Below are 20,901 nucleotides of genomic sequence, written 5' to 3' on the forward strand. Positions count from 1 at the left end.
AACCACTACACCACACTGGCTCCATAAAAACCATAAAAACAAGACAATCCCTGCCCTCGGGCTTACACCCTAAAAGGCACAACACAAAATAAAAATTGATCAGGAGGGGAAAGGAAATAAGCAAGCTCAAGTACCCGTTCTTCTAAGGGCCAGCTAGGATAGATACACTTTACTGGAAGGAGCCAAGAGTTGCTGGTGTCTGAGCTGTGCTGGTGGAGTGGCCCTGTATCCCTTCCCTCCTCTGCTACAGAAAAATATCTGATCTCTGTACTTTGGTTACATGCCCCAGCTTCCTCTACTTGAGCTTACAGGGAATCTGATCCAGCTGTTAATAATTCAGCCTGCTCCTCCTCGTGGCTGGAGAAGCAGGATTCTCATTAGAGGTTTTCATTATCAAGCTGTTTTTGGAAAGGGGACGTGCATTGCAGCAGTGGAAGTAATTTTTCTTTTTTCCTTTCAAAACACTGCTATAATTCTCAGAACAGACCTCAGCAGTCAATAAAAAAACTATTATGGGAAAGGTTTGCATCTATTCTAGGTTGACACAAGACATGATAAATACTGTTATGCACACCCCTACTTCATTGAACCATGAGACATTTCAGGGGAGTTGTCCTTAACTGGGCCGGGTCTCATTTTGGGATGAGGGCACTGGGGGCATGCCATTGTTTTGTAATAATACTTGTTCTTAATTGAAAATATACACGCTGAGCGTAGGTGGAGATACAGTGTTAAACCACTCCAACAAATACTGAAGTTCACTGTACCCCAGCTGTGTTTGTGGTGGGTGAAACTGCCCCTTCTGACACCGATGTTGCTGCTTACCTGGATGGGGCTGGATGGGTGGGACAATGGTGAGGCCAGAGCTATGGGTTGACCACCAGCCAACCTGATGTTCCCAGCGGTGCAACTGCATGGCCCCAAACGTCTTGTTCCCTCCCCATCAGGTAAGCAACAGTGACACCCCTGACACTTAACGGTCAGGGGTCCCTTTACCTTTTACATAGAGAAAGCTGGAAAAGGAAAGGAAAAGAGCAACCCATTTTGATCTCTGCCAACCATTAATGCAGACAGCCATTAAGAGCCATTGGCCTGCAATTCACTAACTCTGGGGATCTGCTAAGCAGTATCTTCTCTGCCAGGTCTGAAGCACCCAATTAGCCTCTCTTTACAATCAAAGAATTGGAAACCTCCCCCAGCCCAGCTCATCTATTCAATCCTGTAGCAATACAAATTGCATAAGGAATATATGTGAGGAAATGTTCTTTGCTCGCATAACAATTTAGCAAAGCTAGTTACTTGACAATTTTTTTTTAATCCTTTATGCTTAGCTGAATGATATACTGTGTGTGCCCTCAGTATGTCCAAAGGGGCAGTTTGCACACCCTTTCAAATGTAGAGTTCTTACTTTTGATAGATGGTTATCCTGAGTGGTAATTATAAGCATCAAGGGAAAGGCTAGTAGTCCTTACCGAGTTGGGTCAATTCACTAGCCCAGTTGCCGGTCTGTTGCCTTGCGGGAGATCAATTTGCTGTCAACCTCAATGGCTCCTTTTTGCCATAAAGGCTCAGAAAGAATCTGCTGCTTCCTCCCCTAGTATTTGTTCTATCTGTAAAACGCAGGTTCTTCATCATCATTAGCGTTTGAATAGGGAGAGAGTGGTGATTAACTGTATCATCAGCTGCAGGAAGGCTGACAAATGTGACTGTTATCTGGGGCCCTTTCATAGACATCTTCAGCAGACTGTATCAAATGGACTATCTCAATAGTACACCTCAGAGAGGTGGTTCAGAAAGAAAAAGAAGACATGACACATGGCTTCCAAGAGGGATGCCAAGTCCTGTTCAGACACTCCACATGGTGCTCCCTCCACCAACAAAGTCTTATAATACTTATGTTTGGATGCAGCTTATTATTACCAAAAGATTGGTTGAGTTTTATTTCTTTAAACAAGTGGTTCTCAATTAGAGGTCCAGGGACCCCTGGGGGTCTGCAGAATGCACCCAGGGGGTCCGCGGCCCCATCCCATGCCTCCCCCCCCAACTATTTTTTTGTCATTTTTTGCATGGTAATAGCACAAATTTTATGGTCTGTTTTAGCGCTGAGAGATTTTTCAGTATATTGGCCAAAATTGATTTTTTTAAAAATTAAAAAAATATTTTTATTAAAGATTTTCTTGGTTTACAAAAGTACATGCCTTGTCTCTTTTTTCAGGTTGTACAGTCTTTCTTACAAATCAGTTACATTGGTTTTGAAATCACACCATGATAACGATTTTGACCTGGCAATTCACAGCAACATATCGCTGCTAGCATGATATTGCTGCTGATTTGAGCTGCCTTCCCTCATGCTGAGGGAAAACAGGGTAGATGATTGCCCTCGCTTCAAGGCACCATGGCACTACCTTCCCCTGCCACTGAGGCGGAACAGCTTTTCTCAGTCAGCAGGAAAGCAGCAGCAGCCACAGTGGCAGCTTGATGCCCCCATCCCCATCCCCTCCCACTCAACCCATGCAGGGGATGGAGGTGACTCTGCTTCCTCTCCTCCCCCCACCCATCCGATCTCTGCAGCTGTTCTTCCCCTCATCCCCATGCCTGATCTGCATCCACCCCACCCTCCGGATCTCCACGAATGCTCTTTCCTCATCCCCACATCTGATCTCCAATTTCAGACCTTGGGATATTTCAGAATATCACTGTGTTTAGCTGCTGATATATCACAATTTGAAAACGAGATATTGCTCAGCCCCAGTTTGTTTTCTAAGGTAAAGGCAAAGGGATCACTGACCATTAGGTCCAGTCGTGGCCGACTCTGGGGTTGCGGCGCTCATCTCGCTTTACTGGCCAAGGGAGCCAGCGTACAGCTTCCAGGTCATGTGGCCAGCATGACTAAGCCGCTTCTGGCGAACCAGAGCAGCGCACAGAAACACAGTTTACCTTCCTGCCGGAGCGATACCTATTTATCTACTTGCACTTTGACATGCTTTTGAACTGCTAGGTTGGCAGGAGCAGGGACTGAGCAATGGGGGCAAGTCCTAGGCTCTGGTTTAACCCACAGCGCCACCCACGTCCCAATTTGTTTTCTAGTATACCTGAAATCCTCTACAGGAGGCAGCGGAAGACAGGAGTGCCTGAAAGGCAAGATAAAACTTTATTCATATTAGCCAATGGCCATAGCAACAATAAAACATTACAGTATTTGCAGAAAAGGAAGTTTGATATAAGAGCACAATTTAAAGTCCTGACTCAGCCGTCAGTTAGTGGCCCTTATTCTGATTGCCCGTGCCATGAACCTAGCAACCTTTGCTGTTATCTGCTCATTTTGATCTGACAGAAGAAAGGACATTGTGGCAGTGGTTGAGCACCCTGGGATGGTTAGTAAGAGTGGGGTGATGATCTCATTCCTCAGGTCTTTGTAGAGAGTACAAGACAGGAGGACGTGTGCCGCTGTTTCAGTGCTACCATCTCCACAGGGGCAAAGACACTTCTCAGGCGGGAGCTTTTGGAATCGACCCTCAAGTACTTCAGATGGCAAAACATCCAGTCTTATAAGTGTAAAACGACGTCTGTATTTTGGGATAAGAAGTTTGTGCAGATATGGAGCCAGAGAATCAAAATGGAGAGGTGGAAAATGAACATATCAACGGCAGAATTTCCTTATAGTGGCCAGGTTGTTCTGATGCTCGATATCTTTTAGACATTGACCAATTAGACTGTTTGCTTTAGTAGGGCCCATAGTGAGTAGGTGTTGTGGGGATAGGCCACAAGAGTGAAGTTTTTGATAGACGGTTTTAAGCCAGGCACTTTTATGGGAGTCTTGAAGTACTAGGGATAGTAAATGGGGGGGGGGTGAGTTTAGGCTGCAATGCTAAGCACGTTTCCGAGGGAGTAAGTTCTACTGAGCACAGTGGGACTTACTCCTGAGGATCACACTGGCATTCTCCGAGTCAAGCTCCTTTGTCTTAAGCAGCATGAATTATTGAGAGCTGGCCTAAGTATCACCGTGGCTTGGATATCCTTCCTCAGCTACATGCTTGCAATGGAACACACCGTGGCCTGACCTGCGCCTTTTGTTCCAAATCAGTAAAGAGCTGGATCGATAACAGGCAATGGCTCCACTTTCCGCCCATCCCAGCAGGACCCGGGTGCAGCCAATCGCATGAACCCACAGAGGAGCATTTTAAGCAAGTCACTGTATCTGCAAGGGGCTCACTGCTGTCCTGTTGCTGCTGTCCGTGATCCTTGCAGCCATGACTCCCATAGCCAAATCTTTCTACGATCTCAACGCCACAGACCTCCAAGGGGAGAAGGTGGATTTCAACAACTTCAGAGGGAGGGTGGTCTTGATAGAAAATGTGGCCTCCCTCTGAGGCACAACGGTGAGGGATTACACCCAGATGAACCAGCTGCAGAGCAAATACCCTCGACGGTTGGTTGTGCTGGGTTTCCCTTGCAACCAGTTTGGCTACCAGGTAAGTGACCTGGTTCATTCTCTCTTTGGCCAGCCTTTATTGGCAAAAGATGGCTCCATCTCTCAGCCTTATACAAAGTCAGACCATCTGGCTCAGTATTGTTGACACTGACTGGTGGCACGGCGGCAGTCCAAATCTTTAGACACGTGTTTCCCAGCCCTACCTGGAGCTGCCGGGGATTGAACCTGGGACCTTTTGCATGCAAAGCAGACGCTCTTCCGCTGAGCTACAGCTCCCCCGTCAAGTAAGCCCATTCTCTTCAATACCCTATCATCATTCCTTTGTGGATCCTATGTGCACTTGTTTGAGAAGTGAGGGATTGCAGCCCCTATTAACTTAATGGGGCTTTGCTCCCACACAGGAGAGTCAAGCTGCATGTGTATCGTGTAGGAGGGATAATTTTACTTATCCGAAAGACTCCTGGACTGTGACTTCTGAATAACTGTTCAATCCTGCAGGATTCTCAGGAGAAGAGAGAAGCAAAGTGCCAGGTGAATAAAATTCAAATACATTGCTCAGAAACAATTCAATTGCTATAAATTGACACTTATTCTGGCTCTTCTGTTAAGATGCAATTTAGCATATTTACGACCCTATAATATTGCCACTTTTAAAGGCATCACAAAGGCTCTATTTGGAGCAAAAATGTAGAAATTTATAAGAGAATGTCTGTGTACACATCATACATTTAAAGCACATGACTTCTCCCAAAGAATCCTGGGAACTGTAGTTTGTTAAGGGTTTGGGGAAGTGTAGCTCTGCCAGAGGAAACTTTGGATCACTCCTTGATTCCAGAGAAAGCCATTACTATCTATGCCAGTTACATTGTTTTTACTATTCCTATTATTATTTCATTTATGACACTCCACCCACCCTACAGTCTCAGGATGGTGTTAAAAACAGTTTAAACTTACTATTACAAAAATGCTATCATAAAAACTAATAAAAAGTAACAAAAGCTCATACAATTGCTTATGTTATATTTAGATTTCTAATCTTTCTGCATTATAAATATTAGAGGCCAATTTCTTTTAAAAAAGGGGGGGGGAGATGCTTGATTCAAGAAGGTGTATACCATCCAAATATTGTCTTATACTTTCTTCTGCTATCAACTTAGATACACTGATTTTTATTTTTACTTTAGCTTTTCAGTTTTTTTGAGCTGCTTCATTTTGGCATCTACTTTTTCACTAGGGATCAGTCAGGAGTTTAATTCAGTCACCATTTGTGATCCTGACACTACTTGCATCAGTTCCTGAGCTTGCCCTTAATCCATATGAAGATTTCTGTTGCCCATCATGCCAGGTGCCCAGGAAGGAAATTACTCATCGCCACTTGTTTGTTCTGGGATAAACTTTGCTTTGCTAGCAATAATGCATGGGCTTTGTGCTAGCACACTAAACACATGACTTTGTCCCTTTCACTGCAGGCAGCAGAGGAGATGGTAGAAGTGGCTCTCATCAGTCTAGGAGCCAGCTATGAGGATTTTGTAAGGATGTTTGCAGACATGGGAGCAATTTGCAACAGGACTGTTTGTCTGGCCAAGGCTGCTGCTACTTGAGTGTAAATCCCCCTGAACAAGGAGTTCTTGCTGAGTAAACAGGCACAGGATTGCTCTATAAATTGCAAAGCAGCAGACAAACCTAAAATAGGTAGCCCTGATTAGAATGACAGAACTCAGAAAGACCCAAGGTCATTGCCAATCCACACTCTCAAACTGTCTCTGTGTTGTCTCCAGCAGGCAGCTCCTTCCTCGGTGCCAAACACTGAACACAAAGGACCTGAATATAAAACAAATGCCATTGGCCAGCCTACCCAAGGAGAAAATATTCCTGGCACTGAACCACAAATACACCACACTTATTTCCAGTTGTGGAAACCTAACACCCTAGAATAGAGATAACAAGTTATTCCCCCCCCCCCCCCGAGAGCCACAGTCACTCTTGGCCAATCATCTGGTGGCCTCATGCTGCAGACGGGTAACCCACTCCTCTCTCACACATGCAACCCACACTCCTCACCACCCCAGACAGGATCCATATAAGAAGGTCTGAAAACAAAAGATGTGTTCATAAGACTTTTAAAAATAAAAAACAAAGGTTCACTGCACGTAGCACTTGACAGAATCCAGCCAACTTTAGAGTCAGTATTCTACAATTCCAGAAAGACTTCTAGAGTCTAGCAGCATCTGTGGGAGGGGGATATTGCAATATGCTAAAAGAACAGGAAAATCATCTCACTGGTCAAAATGAAGATGATTCTAAACCAATTATTGCTTATAAACACATATATGAAACTCTTGCCTTGAAAGCAATGAGAGTCCTTGTTTCTCACCTCTGTTCTAGGGAGCCAGCCCCAGAATGTTGTGCAATATCCTCTTGTATGAGCTTCAGCCCTTGCAAGGAAGACACTTTCACATAAGTCAAACCAGCCATGCATTTGAGCATAGCAGGAACCAAAGCAAGATTGCATCCAAAGTGCTCTGCTGGATAGACTGAGCTTGACCTGTACAGGGTGTCCCAATGCTCATTGTGCTTCCCGCTTCTCTCCATCAGGAGAACTGCACAAATGAAGAGATCCTCAACAGCCTGAAGTATGTGCGGCCTGGGTCCGGATTCGAACCCAACTTTACCCTTTGCCAGAAATGCGAGGTGAACGGCAAGAACACCCACTCCGTCTTTGCCTACTTGAAGGACAAACTTCCTTACCCAGATGACAACCCTTCCTGTTTCATGATGGAACCGAAGTTCATCATTTGGAGCCCGGTGCACCGCCATGACATCTCCTGGAACTTTGAGAAGTTCCTGGTGGGGCCTGAAGGCGAGCCTTTCAAGCGCTACAGCCCCCGATTCCTCACCACCAACATTGAGCCCGACATCCAGCGCCTCCTGAAGCTTGCCAAATAAGAGGAGAACAAGCATCCCCAAGATTATTCCAGTGGAGACTGGTCCATTAGGGCAACCTCTGCCTGCCCACACCTTATTTCTTACAAATGCCCTGGGAGGTGGCACGGCCCGTCAGCTTCCTCCTCTTCCTTCTCCGTTTTGCTCTTGTAGAACTCAGAAGGAAGGAGGCAAACTAGAGTTAGTGGGCTGTCTGTCATTGGCCCTGGCCCCACTTACTGCATTTGGCCCCAATGGGCACCAGCCACCACTGGATTATTCTAAGTGTCTTGATGGAGCAAGGCGGGTCATAAGAATGGCTTGACGTTCACTGCGCTGTGATCATGGGTGTCTCCTCCCTGTCCACCCATAGAAACACCCCCACGCCCCAACTCCCTCACCTTCTTTCTGAGTGTATCAGGTGCTTCCTCCTAGCTCCTGACAGAGCCAACATCAGACTTTTACTGAGTGACGGTGCCCTCCTAAAGCTCAACGGAGGGGGCCCGAAAGGTGTAAAGGTGCTGATCCCCTGGCCCTTGCTTGCTGGGCACTCCTTGTTTCATGAGTCCAATAAATGAGTTGATGAATCCCCCCTTGTTTTCTTATCACACACCTTTAAAATGGTTGCTTTTGCTTCCTAGGCTGAAAAAGCCAAAAACCTCGTCTGTTTCCCATTTCTGGCCTTCGATGTCCTTTTTATTCCCATTTCCCATAAATCGTGGCATTAAACAAAGCAGTATGTGTACAAGACCAGGCAGAATCACCGGGGGCCATTTATTAGCTTAATATTTCTGTCCTTCCACATCCCCCAAAGGCTCCAACCATTCAACGAGGCTTGAAAAATGACCCTAAACTCTGCTAGGTAAAAGCATTCCCTGCTAAAATTCATCCCCCCCGTGAAAGTATAGACTTAACAAATATGACTTGCAGTATTCTATCAGGCCCCTTTGTCTTAAGATATTGGGACTATACCTAGTTAAAAAAAATTACATGCTGCCCCAGCTCCATGCAGGAACTATTAAAATGCCCAGCTTTGTTAACACATATTGCTAGTGCAGCACAAATAAATTGGGCTTTGCTATTAAGCAAAGTAAATCATAATACCAGTTGCTGGAAACCGCAGGAGAGGGGAGTGCTCTAGTGCTCAGCTCCTGCTTACGGGCTTTCCATAAGCATCTGGTTGGCACTGTGAGATGAGAAGGCTAGACTTGATCCAGAAAGCTCTTCTTATGTTCTGATACTCAATGCAAGTGGCAGAAGCTCTTCCTAATCCAGGGGAAAATCAGGCAATTAAGATTCTAATTTTATGGAATCTACCACCTCCACTTCTGATTATATCACTTTCAGCGGTACCAAACCTCCTGCTTCTGCTTTTGTCTTGCCAGCTGAACTCAGGTGAGCCATTTATGTCGCTGCTATTTTTCTTTATATGCTTTTCCTGCTCACATCCAACTCATTGGAACCTTTACCACACTCTTATGCACATCTCAAGAAACATCCAGAAGCCCCTGCCATCTCATAAAAGCATTTATATCATAGTTTACTCTATGTTTAACCTAGGGCAAATAAAATGCAAAATGTCCCAATCTAGGATTTGGGTTTGAGGGGCATGCACCTGGCACCCACTGCAGAAAAGCTGACCTGGTCTCATGAATTCTGCAGGCGGATGAAATGTCTGCAGTTCTGTTTATCATTCCTCCTCCACCACCACCCACTTTCATCTGACAGTGGCAGACTGCAGCACTCCCCGTCACTGGCACTCTGTCCAACCAGCCAGGGAGAGCTGGCCACACAGGTAAAGCAGAATTGTGGAGTGCAGAAAGACTCCAAAAACTGTCAAGGTGATCTGAGAGGGCACGAAGCAGGTGCAAAAGGAGACGTCTGAGTTAGGAAATGGTAAACCTGAGTATCTCTTGACAAAATGCCTTTTGCTTAAGGAGAGGCTAGTCTGATGTATGCCAGAGCTGCACAGGAGATTTAATTGCTGAGATTCATTATGATCATTTTAAATTGTAAGCCCTGCTTCCCTGCACCTGGGCTTGCCACATCACAAACTACAATCCCAGCCTCTATATGCATGCCCCACTTATTCAGTATACTCCTCTTAAAGATCATGGGGAGCCTAATGCAGCTCCAGCGGCTGTCCTTTCACCCTCACGAACAGACGCATTAGCAAAGTTTTGACTAGAGAGAGCAGAAGGAATGATAGAACAAAGTAGAGATGCCCCCCGTCCCCCATCACGATACAGCTTTCTGCAGGTATCTTAATATGCTGTATGGAACAAGGCCAGCTTTTGCAAACTGGGTCAGCTGTACAATGCGACGTGACTTCCATTCAAAGCAAGGCCTGCTCTTAACGGGAGTCACATTGCCAGATGGATGAAGAGGGAGATTCAATGCTCACCATGTCCTGCCGCTGTCCACCTGTATGACCCTGGGAGAGTCTACGCTCTTCAGGTATTGTAGAACCATAAAAAGCAATAATAAAAGCATGCTGTGGACCACAAAGAAAGGATGGGCGTTTTGCACATCAACACAGCCCCTGTTCTTTGCAGGGTCATTATGAATGAGGTGGCTGCTGTAGTTTTCTTCGGGCACTTCAGAATATCAAGGCCTGTTTACTGTATTTACAGCACCGTATTTCATGGCAAGTCCTTCAGCAGGAATGAGGAGACTGGGGCCCGCCGCTACCACATTTTTGACTGGCTGCAATACAAAGACTTTCCCCTGAAGTGCTTAAAGTGCAAGAGGAAAGAAACACAGACATCTAATGAGTCAGGTCCTGTTAAACCCCTCCCCCCTTTTAGTCTAAAATATAAATAAATCTATGAAGCTCATTACAGACTCCATTTAGTCAGGCCTTCCAGGAATTAAAATCAATACAGGTCCAAGAAACAAACACTAAGTGGCAAGAACAGAGGGTTTCCTTCAGAGCATGGAGAGCAATGTGCGATTCTGCTAAAGGAAGTGCTGGCTAGTGTAACACTTTATTAAAAAATGGGGCAGATTTTTAAAAAAGCTCCACGTGCAGGAGCCAGCACAAGAAGTCCTGCTAGTACAACAAGGCTTCTACACTTCCCTTCCCCAAAATCAGCACTGTGAGGTTGGGAGAACCACCAGAACAGTACACAGGAAAAGAAGAGAGGGGATTGTTTGATCTGTCAAGCAAAAAATGCTTGTGCTGATGCGATAATCCTAATAGCACAAGGTTCAATCCCACGCAATGGGTGCAGCCCAGGCTCATTTGCCTCATTTATTTCAATAGGACAGAAGCATAAGCTGTATTGCACCTACTATGCTGTCCAACAAGATGGCTAAAATATGCTTTATTTTCGCCATGAAGCTTCTCAGTGCACCCTTGCGATTTTCTAGTGGGTCCGGTTAGCCATTTAGGAAAGAAATAATTCCAACACCATGGGTTTAAAGAAAGCTTTAATTCCAAATACAAGAACTGTCTTGCTGGATCACACCAAAGACCCATCTCATCAAGCGCTAGCAGCCTTTGTCTCCAGAGTTGCTTGCTTTGAAATCAGTGGTTAAAATCAGCAGAGTTTTGAAAGGCTCAGTCCACTACCGTGATTCAAACTGGCATCCAACAGTTTTCAAACATAGACAAAAACCTGCTCCTTGATCTCAGAAACCACCATGCAAAATTTGGTTTTGGTATCTTCGATGTCAAAACGCATAGCGAACAAAACAACTGTCCAGTACATTACACTTCCAAAATGGGCGATCCAGAGGCTGATACTCAAGAGTTAACAGAAGCAGTGGCTGAAAAGTTACAGCACTTGGCTTTGTTCCTGAAGGGCAACTTCACATTTTACTCAGCCTCACACCAGATCCTCCCCACTCCCCGCCTAATTTCACAACCCAACCAAAGCCAGGTAGAACTAGACAAGGACCACAGGCTGCTACTGACTTAGGACAGAACTGTAATTGTTAAACTAAAACACTAACACGCTTCAGGTGTTAAGTGTGGGGAACCTTTGGTCCGCCAGATGTTGCTGAGCTACAACTCCCATCAGCCCCATCTAGCATGGCCAATGGCCAGAGATAATGGGAGTTGTAGTACAGCAACATCAGAAAGGCCAAAGGACCCCAACACCTCCCATACTTGAGCCAATTCACTAAATATATAACACTGATAAAGACTTTTCCTGACACTGAAAAAGAAATAATCTGGGCAGTTCTTACCCAGCAACTTTCTTTCCTGCTGAGGATTAATTTCTATTATTTCTCAGATGATGTTATCATTTCTGCATGAAGCCAACTGCAGAACAACCCCTCTCAGAATTATTATTTTTGTTTCTCCTACCAAAGCCAGCTGACAATGGGTCCTAAAAATTAGGCCCTAGCACAGAGCCAGCACAGAGGAAATGGGCTTCTTTATCACCTACAAGTTTAGGAAGCAGTATGTACCTATTGTGGAGAGGATGTAAGCAGCTTGTAACCTAAAAACATGGAGGAGGGTTATATCACTTGACTCTACATGGACTGAACAGGATCCCCCCCAAAAAAATCCATGTTTCATAACTTGCTGTTACAAAATTAACATGATACAATCGGCTAAAAACAAGAGGCTCAGAACAATGGAGTCATCAGATGAGGATCGTCTGGCAAGACACTGATAGAATCTTCTGCCCTGCCACAGAGCATGCACAGCATGGTGTATTCCTAGAACAAGAGACAAAACATACTTACGTTGGGAGGGTGAGAGAAAACACTTGCTGCCCATAACACGGGCCAGGCCCCATAAGGCTACTCTAGCATCTACCTAGTTGAAAACTACAATGGAAAGTCTCCAGGTCATCAAAGAAGGCTGCTGTTTTACAAACCAAGACCTTTAATGTGCAGTTTGCCTGTGTCACATCATACTGAAGCCATGTTTGTTAGAACTTGCTTCTACATGAGCCAATACATCTTTTTCTTTTTTGTTGTGAAGACATACCTGTACAATTCCAGCTGCTTAGAACCGGTGCGACACTATTAAAATGAAATGAAGTACTGGGTGTAGACTTTAGCATCAGAAAAACTTCAGATCTCATTTTTTTAAAACCTGTTTTCTTCTCCTTATGGTCACAAATACAATCTTTAAAATTTGCAGGCAATGTCAGAATAGGGGAAGAGTAGACAAAAAAGCAGGCTTCTATATTTCCCTGTCCCTTCTCAGAATTATACCAGCGAGCCAAGTATACAAAAAAGCAAGTACCGTATTTTTTGCTCTATAAGACACACTTTTTTCCTCCTAAAAAGGGGAAATGTGAGCGCGTCTTATGGAGCGAAGGATGCTGCGCAGAGAGGGAGAACTGTGAAGTGTCCCTTCAGCGACACGCCTGTCCTGTGAAGCCGGAGGAGAAACAGAAGGGGCTCCTTCTGTTCCTCCTCCAGCTTCGTTGAAGGGGCACTGCACAGAGAGGGAGAGCTACGCAGCGCCCCTTCAGCAAAGCGCCTCTCCTGGCTTCTGCCTTAGCCGCGCGCAGCCTCTTCTGGGCAGGGGGAGCCTTCATCCTGCTGCCCAGGAGAGGCTGCACATGGCTATCCCAGAAGCCAGAACAGCCAGAGGCTATCCCAGAAGCCATATCCCTCTTGTTGTTCTGGCTTCTGGGATTCAGAATATTTTTTTTCTTGTTTTCCTCCTCCAAAATCTAGGTGCATTTTATGGTCTGGTGCGTCTTTTAGAGCGAAAAATACGGTATATGCATATTTGCTTAACTGTTGCAAGAACTAGAGTGCAGAATTCAACAGTTCTTGACCCACAGTTCTATAATTTGTGTTTTAACCATGGAGAGCACACAGACATGGCAATGCAGAATAACTACAGAAACTGAACACAAGACTTTTCACTTAAAGCAAGGAGCCACAGTGGAAGCTCCTTATGGGTCCCCACCAGATCTTCCAAGACTCTTTACAACCAGTGCTTTTTAATTTGCATCCTCCCCACTATGCCCACCCTTGCCACTTCTGATCATATCTTTTTATCATCTACTTTTTGTGACTGCATTTAAGAAAAAGAGAGAAATATGCCTATGTGAGAGGATTTTATTATAATGGAAACTGTGGTGGCTGTCACTGAGAGCAGCATGTACGGGTGGCGACCCAGGAGTAGTACTGGGTTGTGTAACCATCTAGTTGAAAATTTAATAAGCACTACCAATTGTGCATGAGTCATAAGGACTAATGAATTATCTGAGAGAATGTTAACAAAGATCCAATATCCACCCAGCAGAGGGAGACAGAGATACAACATTGTGTTCAGTCTGGGTAGTTGCACTCAGGAACATACAGCTCAGAAGCTAACCAACTCTTCTAAAGCCTGGCTTTCAGTGTGGGTGAGTGGGTGCAGAGTGGGCCTGGGCCAGCACAGGAAAAAAACCTTCTACTTTACCCCCTTTGCTCTTCTTTCAACTGGTTGAGGGCTAGAAACTTGCATGTCTGCATATATAACGAAAGCAGAGATTCTAAAAAGCAAGTCTGTATTAGATGCTAAATACCGCTATGCACATCATGCAGAATGTAAGCAATTATGCCATCTGCCATCGGCACACATTTTGAAAACACATTGTTTACATAAGCAAACAAAAGACAAAAAGGAAAAAATACAGTTGACAGCGACAGCAATAGCACTTATCATCACTGATGCAAAACATTAAGAGTTATCTTTATATTAGAGGCTATCAGCAAAGCAACACCCCCCCCCATGCAAAACATAACTGACAAAGAAGTTTGGTAGTATCTATTGGATAGTCTGTCATTTGATATGGACCTCATAGTGCCTTGACATATTTCTCAAATGAAAGACTGTTAAAACCCACACAGAGAGAATGAATACCTATAAGCAGTGTAGCAGCTGCAACATATTCTGCAGCTAGTACAACCCAGAAGCATATCAGGCAAATCACACATGGTCTTTAGATTCCCCCCCCCCCCAACCAAAGAGTTGGAAATTTTATATTACAACTATACACAACACAATTCTGTGCTTATGTATTCAAAATACATCCTGGTATGTTCAATGAGGCATACTCCCAGATATGTATGCACAGGACTGCAACCTTGGATCCCAATACTTCTTGCATCTTAGTGACATAGAAGCTTAACACAAAAACAAGCAAACAAGTTTCAGGAGACTAATGAATGTCGCAAGCGTTTTACCTGGTAATCGTCCACTACACTGAAAGTATATTCGTGCCTGGCTATCACATGGTGACAGTTCTTACATACATCTGAAAGGAAAACCAATAGATTTAGAAAACATCATTAGCCTGGATAGCAGGACCACTTAGGCCCCAATTATGCTCATGCTCTGAATCAACCCCTTGTTTCAAAAAGATATTCACCCAGTTAGACAGGAATCCAAAGGAAGACATTTGTTAGGCCTGCCACACACATAAGCATGTGGGGGTGCACATCCATTATTTATGCTTTCTCATACTATGTTCACTTTGCTTTTTCTATCACTACCACTGTCCAAACTGACAGGAGAGAAGCTGCACATATGTAGCTACTATAACAACGCCCATCCAGCTAGAAGCAGCCATTGTAGCAGCAGAAGCTACGAAAAAGGGGAGTAGGAACAACAGAGGTGTACCGAGAAGTTGGAGGGGAAAGCAGCGCAGTTTGACACTTGGTTGCTCATTTAAAATGGTTTGAATAGTCAAGTGGCAAAATCCAGGAAGATACATCCAATCTTAGAATGATGTTCCAAAAGAACACGTTTCTTTTCACTGCCACAGCTGCTGAACACGGCTGCTTTTTACAGCCTCTGCATTTAGGTAATTAATCTAATCGTAACTTAAATCTTTCACTGCCATCACAATTTTATGACAAATTATTTAGAAAATTTTACATCTCTACATGACTTGAAGATGGCTGATTTGGTTTCTAAAGAGTGGCACTAGCCAGGTAACACAAGAGAAATACTGGTTCATTCATTCAATCATCACCCAAAGTTGCATGCATTACATTTCCAAGCAATTTCACTGAGGGGGGGGGGAGTTATTGGATTGTTGTTGTTTTTATTTTGATTATGTATTTTGTGGTTTTATATTTTGATTTTTATTCTGTGAATCATCCTAAGACATGTGAGAATAGGGCAGTATATAAATTCAATAAAAAAATAAAATAAATAAGCAGCTTTCAAGCATAGTGAAAGAGATGGGGATAGAAACCATTCTTGGAAGCTATAGGAAGTAAATAAGAGGAGGGCTGATAGCCAGAATGGCACTGCAAGAGACAGATTTTCCCAAGAGCCAGATGGAAAGAAATGGGAATATAGGTTTTCTTTCAGTAGCAGCCACAATTCCGAGAGAATCTGGTCACGTACTCAGGCTTACAACTGAAAATGACTACCTCCATCAGCTGCAAAAAGTATCCTGCAGAGCACCATGTCACAGTGGATCACTACCACCTATTTGAAAATGTAACCATCATAAAAAGTGCTTCTTCTGAACATATTCAGCTTTCAACACACAGGCTTCTGGGAATGAGCCTCTTAAGCTCTGAGCACGTCTGTACTGTTGGTAAAAGTTCAGCCTCCTTACGATCATAAGTGATAATTTCCTCTCCGTCATCATCTTCTGCTACTTTGTTTGTTATCAACATGAAATCCTTTTTTTTACATTCAATGCAACCCACGTAGTTCATCAAATAGGACCCGTTCTCCAAGCAGGTGTTACCCTAAGGCATTCAGAAGAACAAAATTATTATTTTGAAACCAATAAACGCTTCATTTAATTTTCAAATTATGCAATACATGGGAGTTCTGCAACTAGAACAAAATGCTTTTTTCTTTTTAAAAATTCAGCAATGGGGTGATTTGATTCAGGGCTACACAGATTTCCATACATAAATCCCATGATTGTTATTAGCAATGAAGGTGGAAACTTAACAGACACAATTTATATACTAGATGTAAAATCTAGTTTTGCTCTAACAGAGGATGTAAAAGTTGTTAATAGCATGACTGGGCCTCTCCAGGTCTAGTTTTAGGCTAACCACAAACATTTAGTGGTCTCAGGCAAGCCACTGTCTTTCAGTGCCAATGCCTGTCTGTTTCCCTCCAGCCATCCACATAGACCATATGGGGCTAGTAATACTGAATTACTTTACAAACATATTCTCAATTATCCTAACATAATATATGTAAATATATTCATAGACTATAACCTAAAATAAGGTTACCAGATGTCCCCGGATTTACAGATCACTCCCCTGACAAAATCCATCTATTTAGTAGGAAGTTGAAAAGTGTCCCCGGATTCATTGAAAAAAATCTGGTAACCTTAACCTAAAACCACTGTGTCACCTGTAAACCGCAACTCTAGACACTTACTGAGTTCAGCGGCGAGACTTTTCTGGAATTTCAAAAGTTCTAAACCAGGCTCTCTCAAACTGGCACTCTCCAGACATTTTGGACTACAATTTCCATCAACCCTGACCACTGGCCCTGTGGCTGGAGTGATGGCACACGGCTGGATAGGCTAACCTAGGGTTGTACCCTTCCTGCAGGAAACTGGGGTGCAGCCACCACCCAAAATACCGTCATTCAGTATTCTGCACAAATATGATTAGTCGTTCTCAACGCAAATCCACCCACCTATTCTGAATCTGACTTCCTGCAGCTGCCTGGGGCATCGGATGTCCCAATTAAAAGCGAACAAATCATTACCAAGGTGAAGACACTGGGTGGGAACAGTGTAGCACCGAGGAAGGGGGCGGGGAACGGGCATTACTTTGTAAGAAGTGGGTAGAGGTTAGGACTGTCGGCTGCAAGTCACACCTTTTGACCTGGAAGCCCCCGCTAAACCCCCGTGTGCGAGAGCGGACTGTAGCTGCCCAGATCTAATGAAGCAGCACTTCCGACGGGCCCAGAGGCGAGGCCCGCCTAAGATTAAGCCAATAAAGGAAGAAACGGGACACCCGATGGCTTCATGGCAGCCTATAGAGTGGCGGGTGCCAAGCTGATCTGGAGCAAGCTGGGGGCGGGTCATTCTCGTGAACCTGCGGAGAGAGGCGCCATTAAGGAGAGGCGCCTGCTGCCCGCCCCTGCCTCCGCCCGCCCCTTACCCGCGACGGGTACTCGGTCTTCACGCAGCCCCCGCACATGTCGCCTCTGCAGCCGCTTCCTGGTTCTGCGCGTCCCCTGACGTCACACTCCACGCGAGAGACAAGAAGGAAACAAACGAGACTTCCTCGACCCGACTCCGAGCGTTCCTTTCTGCCTTGGAAGGGGGAGTCTGGGCTGTGGGCGGGGAGGCGGGGTTTGCAGGTACGCGGAGCTGAGGAGGAGATGAGGTCATCTTTCGGGCGCGGAACGTTCTGCGGTGCCTAGCGGCGGTGCGAAGGTGGCGTCTTAACAGCAGACCCTGATATAGATAGATAGATAGATAGATAGATAGATAGATAGATAGATAGATAGATAGATAGATTTTCCCATGCGCCGCTCAGCCTTTTTGCGAACTATGTTTTCTTTACTACGCTCCTAACTCGAGAAAAATATATACAGTGGTACCTCAGGTTAAGTACTTAATTCGTTCTGGAGGTCCGTACTTAACCTGAAACTGTTCTTAACCTGAAGCACCACTTTAGCTAATGGGGCCTCCTGCTGCTTCCGCGCCACCGGAGCACGATTTCTGTTCTCATCCTGAAGGAAAGTTCTTAACCTGAAGCACTATTTCTGGGTTAGCAGAGTCTGTAATCTGAAGCGTATGTAACCCGAGGTACCACTGTATAAGGGAGCTTAAATGGGATCTGTATGTACTGCTGCAGATAAAATAACTCACTCGCCCAAGGCTTACGTATTTCTCATAGGTAACCACGGCGCGCGCCTCAGTGTTTTCTCTCTTCTGTAAAAAGGGATCTGGAGGAGGCTTTCAGTCACAAAACTGACATCAACAAATGGCAACATCTAGATAACTAACATCCCACGGCGGGTCTGTTGCTGATACGTTTAAGTCACCATGTCTTTAAAAAAAAAAAAAGTCTTCAGAAAGTTGGCTCCAGTCCAGCACTAAACTGCTGAACGAGAATGTATCAGTTCATTCATTCTATCCAGTTCAGACTTAACACGGACTCTGAGACAGCAATCCTATGCATTTACCTCAGAAAAAGTCCCACTGAACTCTGTGATGAATAGAAGATGATAGTTTTGCGATTCCCCGCGCCAAAGGATACAGTACAACAGGGGTAGCCAACATAGTGCTCTTCAGATGTTGTTGAGACTACAGTTTCCATTGTCCCTGACCACTGGCTATGATGGTCAGGGCTAGTGGGAATGGGAGTCCAACATAATCTGGTGTGTACCATGTTGACTAACACTGCAGTACCATATGCAGTGTGGTCCCTATATAATATGCACAACCAGCAGTAAGACCCACAAAACATGTAAATATACAATGGTACCTCGGGTTAAGAACTTAATTCGTTCTGAAGGTCTGTTCTTAACCTGAAACTGTTCTTAACCTGAGGTACCACTTTAGCTAATGGGGCCTCCCGCTGCTGCCACACGATTTCGGTTCTCATCCTGAAGCAAAGTTCTTAACCTGAGGTACTATTTCTGGGTTAGCGAAGTCTATAACCTGAAGCATCCGTAACCTGAAGCGTCTGTAACCTGAGGTACCACTGTACTTCAAAGAGCAAGCACATAAAAACAGGACAAATGGATAATAATACTTTGAGACTGTGTCAGTGACACTACACATAGCCTATTCATTCACAGGGGTGGTGGAGACATGCCCCCAGTGCACACCCCAGTATCACAACACACAAGATGGTGTGATGCCACAGTACCCCACTTTATCAACCCTGGTGCACAGCCTTCAATGACCCTACAACTGCCAGTCCCCAGGCATTCCTACACATGGGTTCAAATCCCCTTAACGCTCCTCACATGGCCACTGTTTTGCAAGCAAACCACAAAGAGGATATAGAAGAAGGTGCACAGAACAGCATCCACAGAGATTCCTGGATGGGATGCCTGCAAAGAGACCTCCCTGGGACAAGTATTCAAGTCCCACACAGGAAGTAAAGCACTCTTTGACAAGCAGCCAATGGGAGAGGCCAGGATACACAATGGCAGCCGCAGCTGTGGGGTTTGCTCCATAGGATAGGCCAGGAGTGGCTAACCTATGGTCCACAAGCTGTATCTGCCCCCCCCCAAAAAAACCCACCCCAACTATGTACACCATACATTTATAACTGGGTCAATGTGGCCCTGGCTCAGAAAAGGATAAAGCACAGATCTGGGAAGTAGGATATAAAAGTTTAATCCTGACCAGAAGAATATGGGTAACCTGCTCCCATTACCCTCTTCCACAGCCTCTTAAACAATGTGATGCCAAGGCAAAAGAAGGGGCGCTCCCAGCACTCCAACTCATCATACTGCAAGCATCAAAGGCTAGCTCCCTAACTCTCCAACCACTGTAATCAGACACGTTATGAGGCATTTGTCTCCATGCACACTCCCAATACCCAAGCAACATTACCAGGCTCAGAGGAGATTCAGGAGAAGCCATGGTCTGGTAGCCTGCTTATCATTTACATACTTTCTATTTATCATATTTTTACCTCAACTTTTAGACAATTATTGTCTCTCAAATTGGCTTTAATTAATTTAAAAGAGAGAGCTAGAGAATGTCCTTGTCACCAGGCTTACAAACTAAAGTCGCTTCCAAATGATATATCCATTGAGCATTCATCTGGACTTATTTAGGGGTAGATTAGATTTATTGAGAAATCATTCCAATTTATTTATGGGAACTTAATATGAGGTTGCATCAAGCAAATGTTATCCCACAGAAAATTACCTCATGAGCCAAATTGGGACTTCTGGTGGGCCAAGTTTAGCCCTGGGCTGGAGGTTCCCACCCCTGTGGTAGACCTACTGCAGAGGTCTTACTTCCAGGGAAACATAATCCAGGCATAATAAAATTTAACACCTGACTCGGTTAGCTTTTCAGGTTTGTATTACAAAATGTCTTTTTCATAAATACCAATACTGAAAAAAATGAAGGTGGTTAACTTTGTGCTCTTCTTCTGAAAACCTACTACAGTATCTTATTCCCAGTTTTCCCCACCCCTGCTTTTAATTACCTTTCTCCCACACATTGTTTGAGTGTTAGTTTAAGTGGAGTTTCCTGGAGCAATTGCAGTGCTTCAGCCAGAGCTCTTGTCTGCTGATGAGTTTCACAGAGTTTGGCTAATAGACATTCACTGCCAGATGTTAATTAAGCAAAAACAAGTCAAGCAAATAAAAATGCTGAGATTTTAGGCTTCCAAATGCTTGGGTTTGAGGTTGGTTGGTCACAGTAGTTATTTCTTAGGGGCAATTCTATCCTGTAGCTGACATTAAATTATTTTGATAATTATGTAGTAGCTCATTTGTTTTCCTGAAGGATTTGCTATCTATGAGTGAATAATGCAGAAAGTGACATGATAGAACAGAACAAGGCAGTCTAACATTCCCATCAGCACTGGGGCCCAGTTGTCAACATATTGTGGACTAATCTGGTGGACATAGGCTCTCTGCACGTCACCTAAATTTTGAGGCT

General features: G+C 44.5%; 2 protein-coding genes across 2 annotated transcripts; one reads left to right on the forward strand and one right to left on the reverse strand.

The window, feature by feature from the left end:
* The first annotated feature begins 4,197 nt into the window (after positions 1-4,197).
* Positions 4,198-9,912, forward strand: GPX2 (glutathione peroxidase 2). The gene is made up of 2 exons (XM_083468745.1): positions 4,198-4,472; positions 7,028-9,912. Exons 1-2 carry the CDS (start codon positions 4,251-4,253, stop codon positions 7,376-7,378), a joined length of 573 nt encoding a protein of 190 aa, XP_083324871.1. The 5' UTR covers positions 4,198-4,250; the 3' UTR covers positions 7,379-9,912.
* Positions 9,913-10,769: 857 nt separating this feature from the next.
* Positions 10,770-17,586, reverse strand: CHURC1 (churchill domain containing 1). Its single transcript, XM_083468675.1, has 4 exons — positions 17,420-17,586; positions 15,895-16,030; positions 14,507-14,577; positions 10,770-12,028 (listed from the first exon to the last, which is right to left on the reverse strand). Exons 1-4 carry the CDS (start codon positions 17,456-17,458, stop codon positions 11,936-11,938), a joined length of 339 nt encoding a protein of 112 aa, XP_083324801.1. The 5' UTR covers positions 17,459-17,586; the 3' UTR covers positions 10,770-11,935.
* Positions 17,587-20,901: the final 3,315 nt, after the last annotated feature.

The sequence above is a fragment of the Podarcis liolepis genome (genome assembly GCF_965112155.1).
Source record: "Podarcis liolepis genome assembly, chromosome: 1".
Classification (NCBI taxonomy): Eukaryota; Metazoa; Chordata; class Lepidosauria; order Squamata; family Lacertidae; genus Podarcis; species Podarcis liolepis.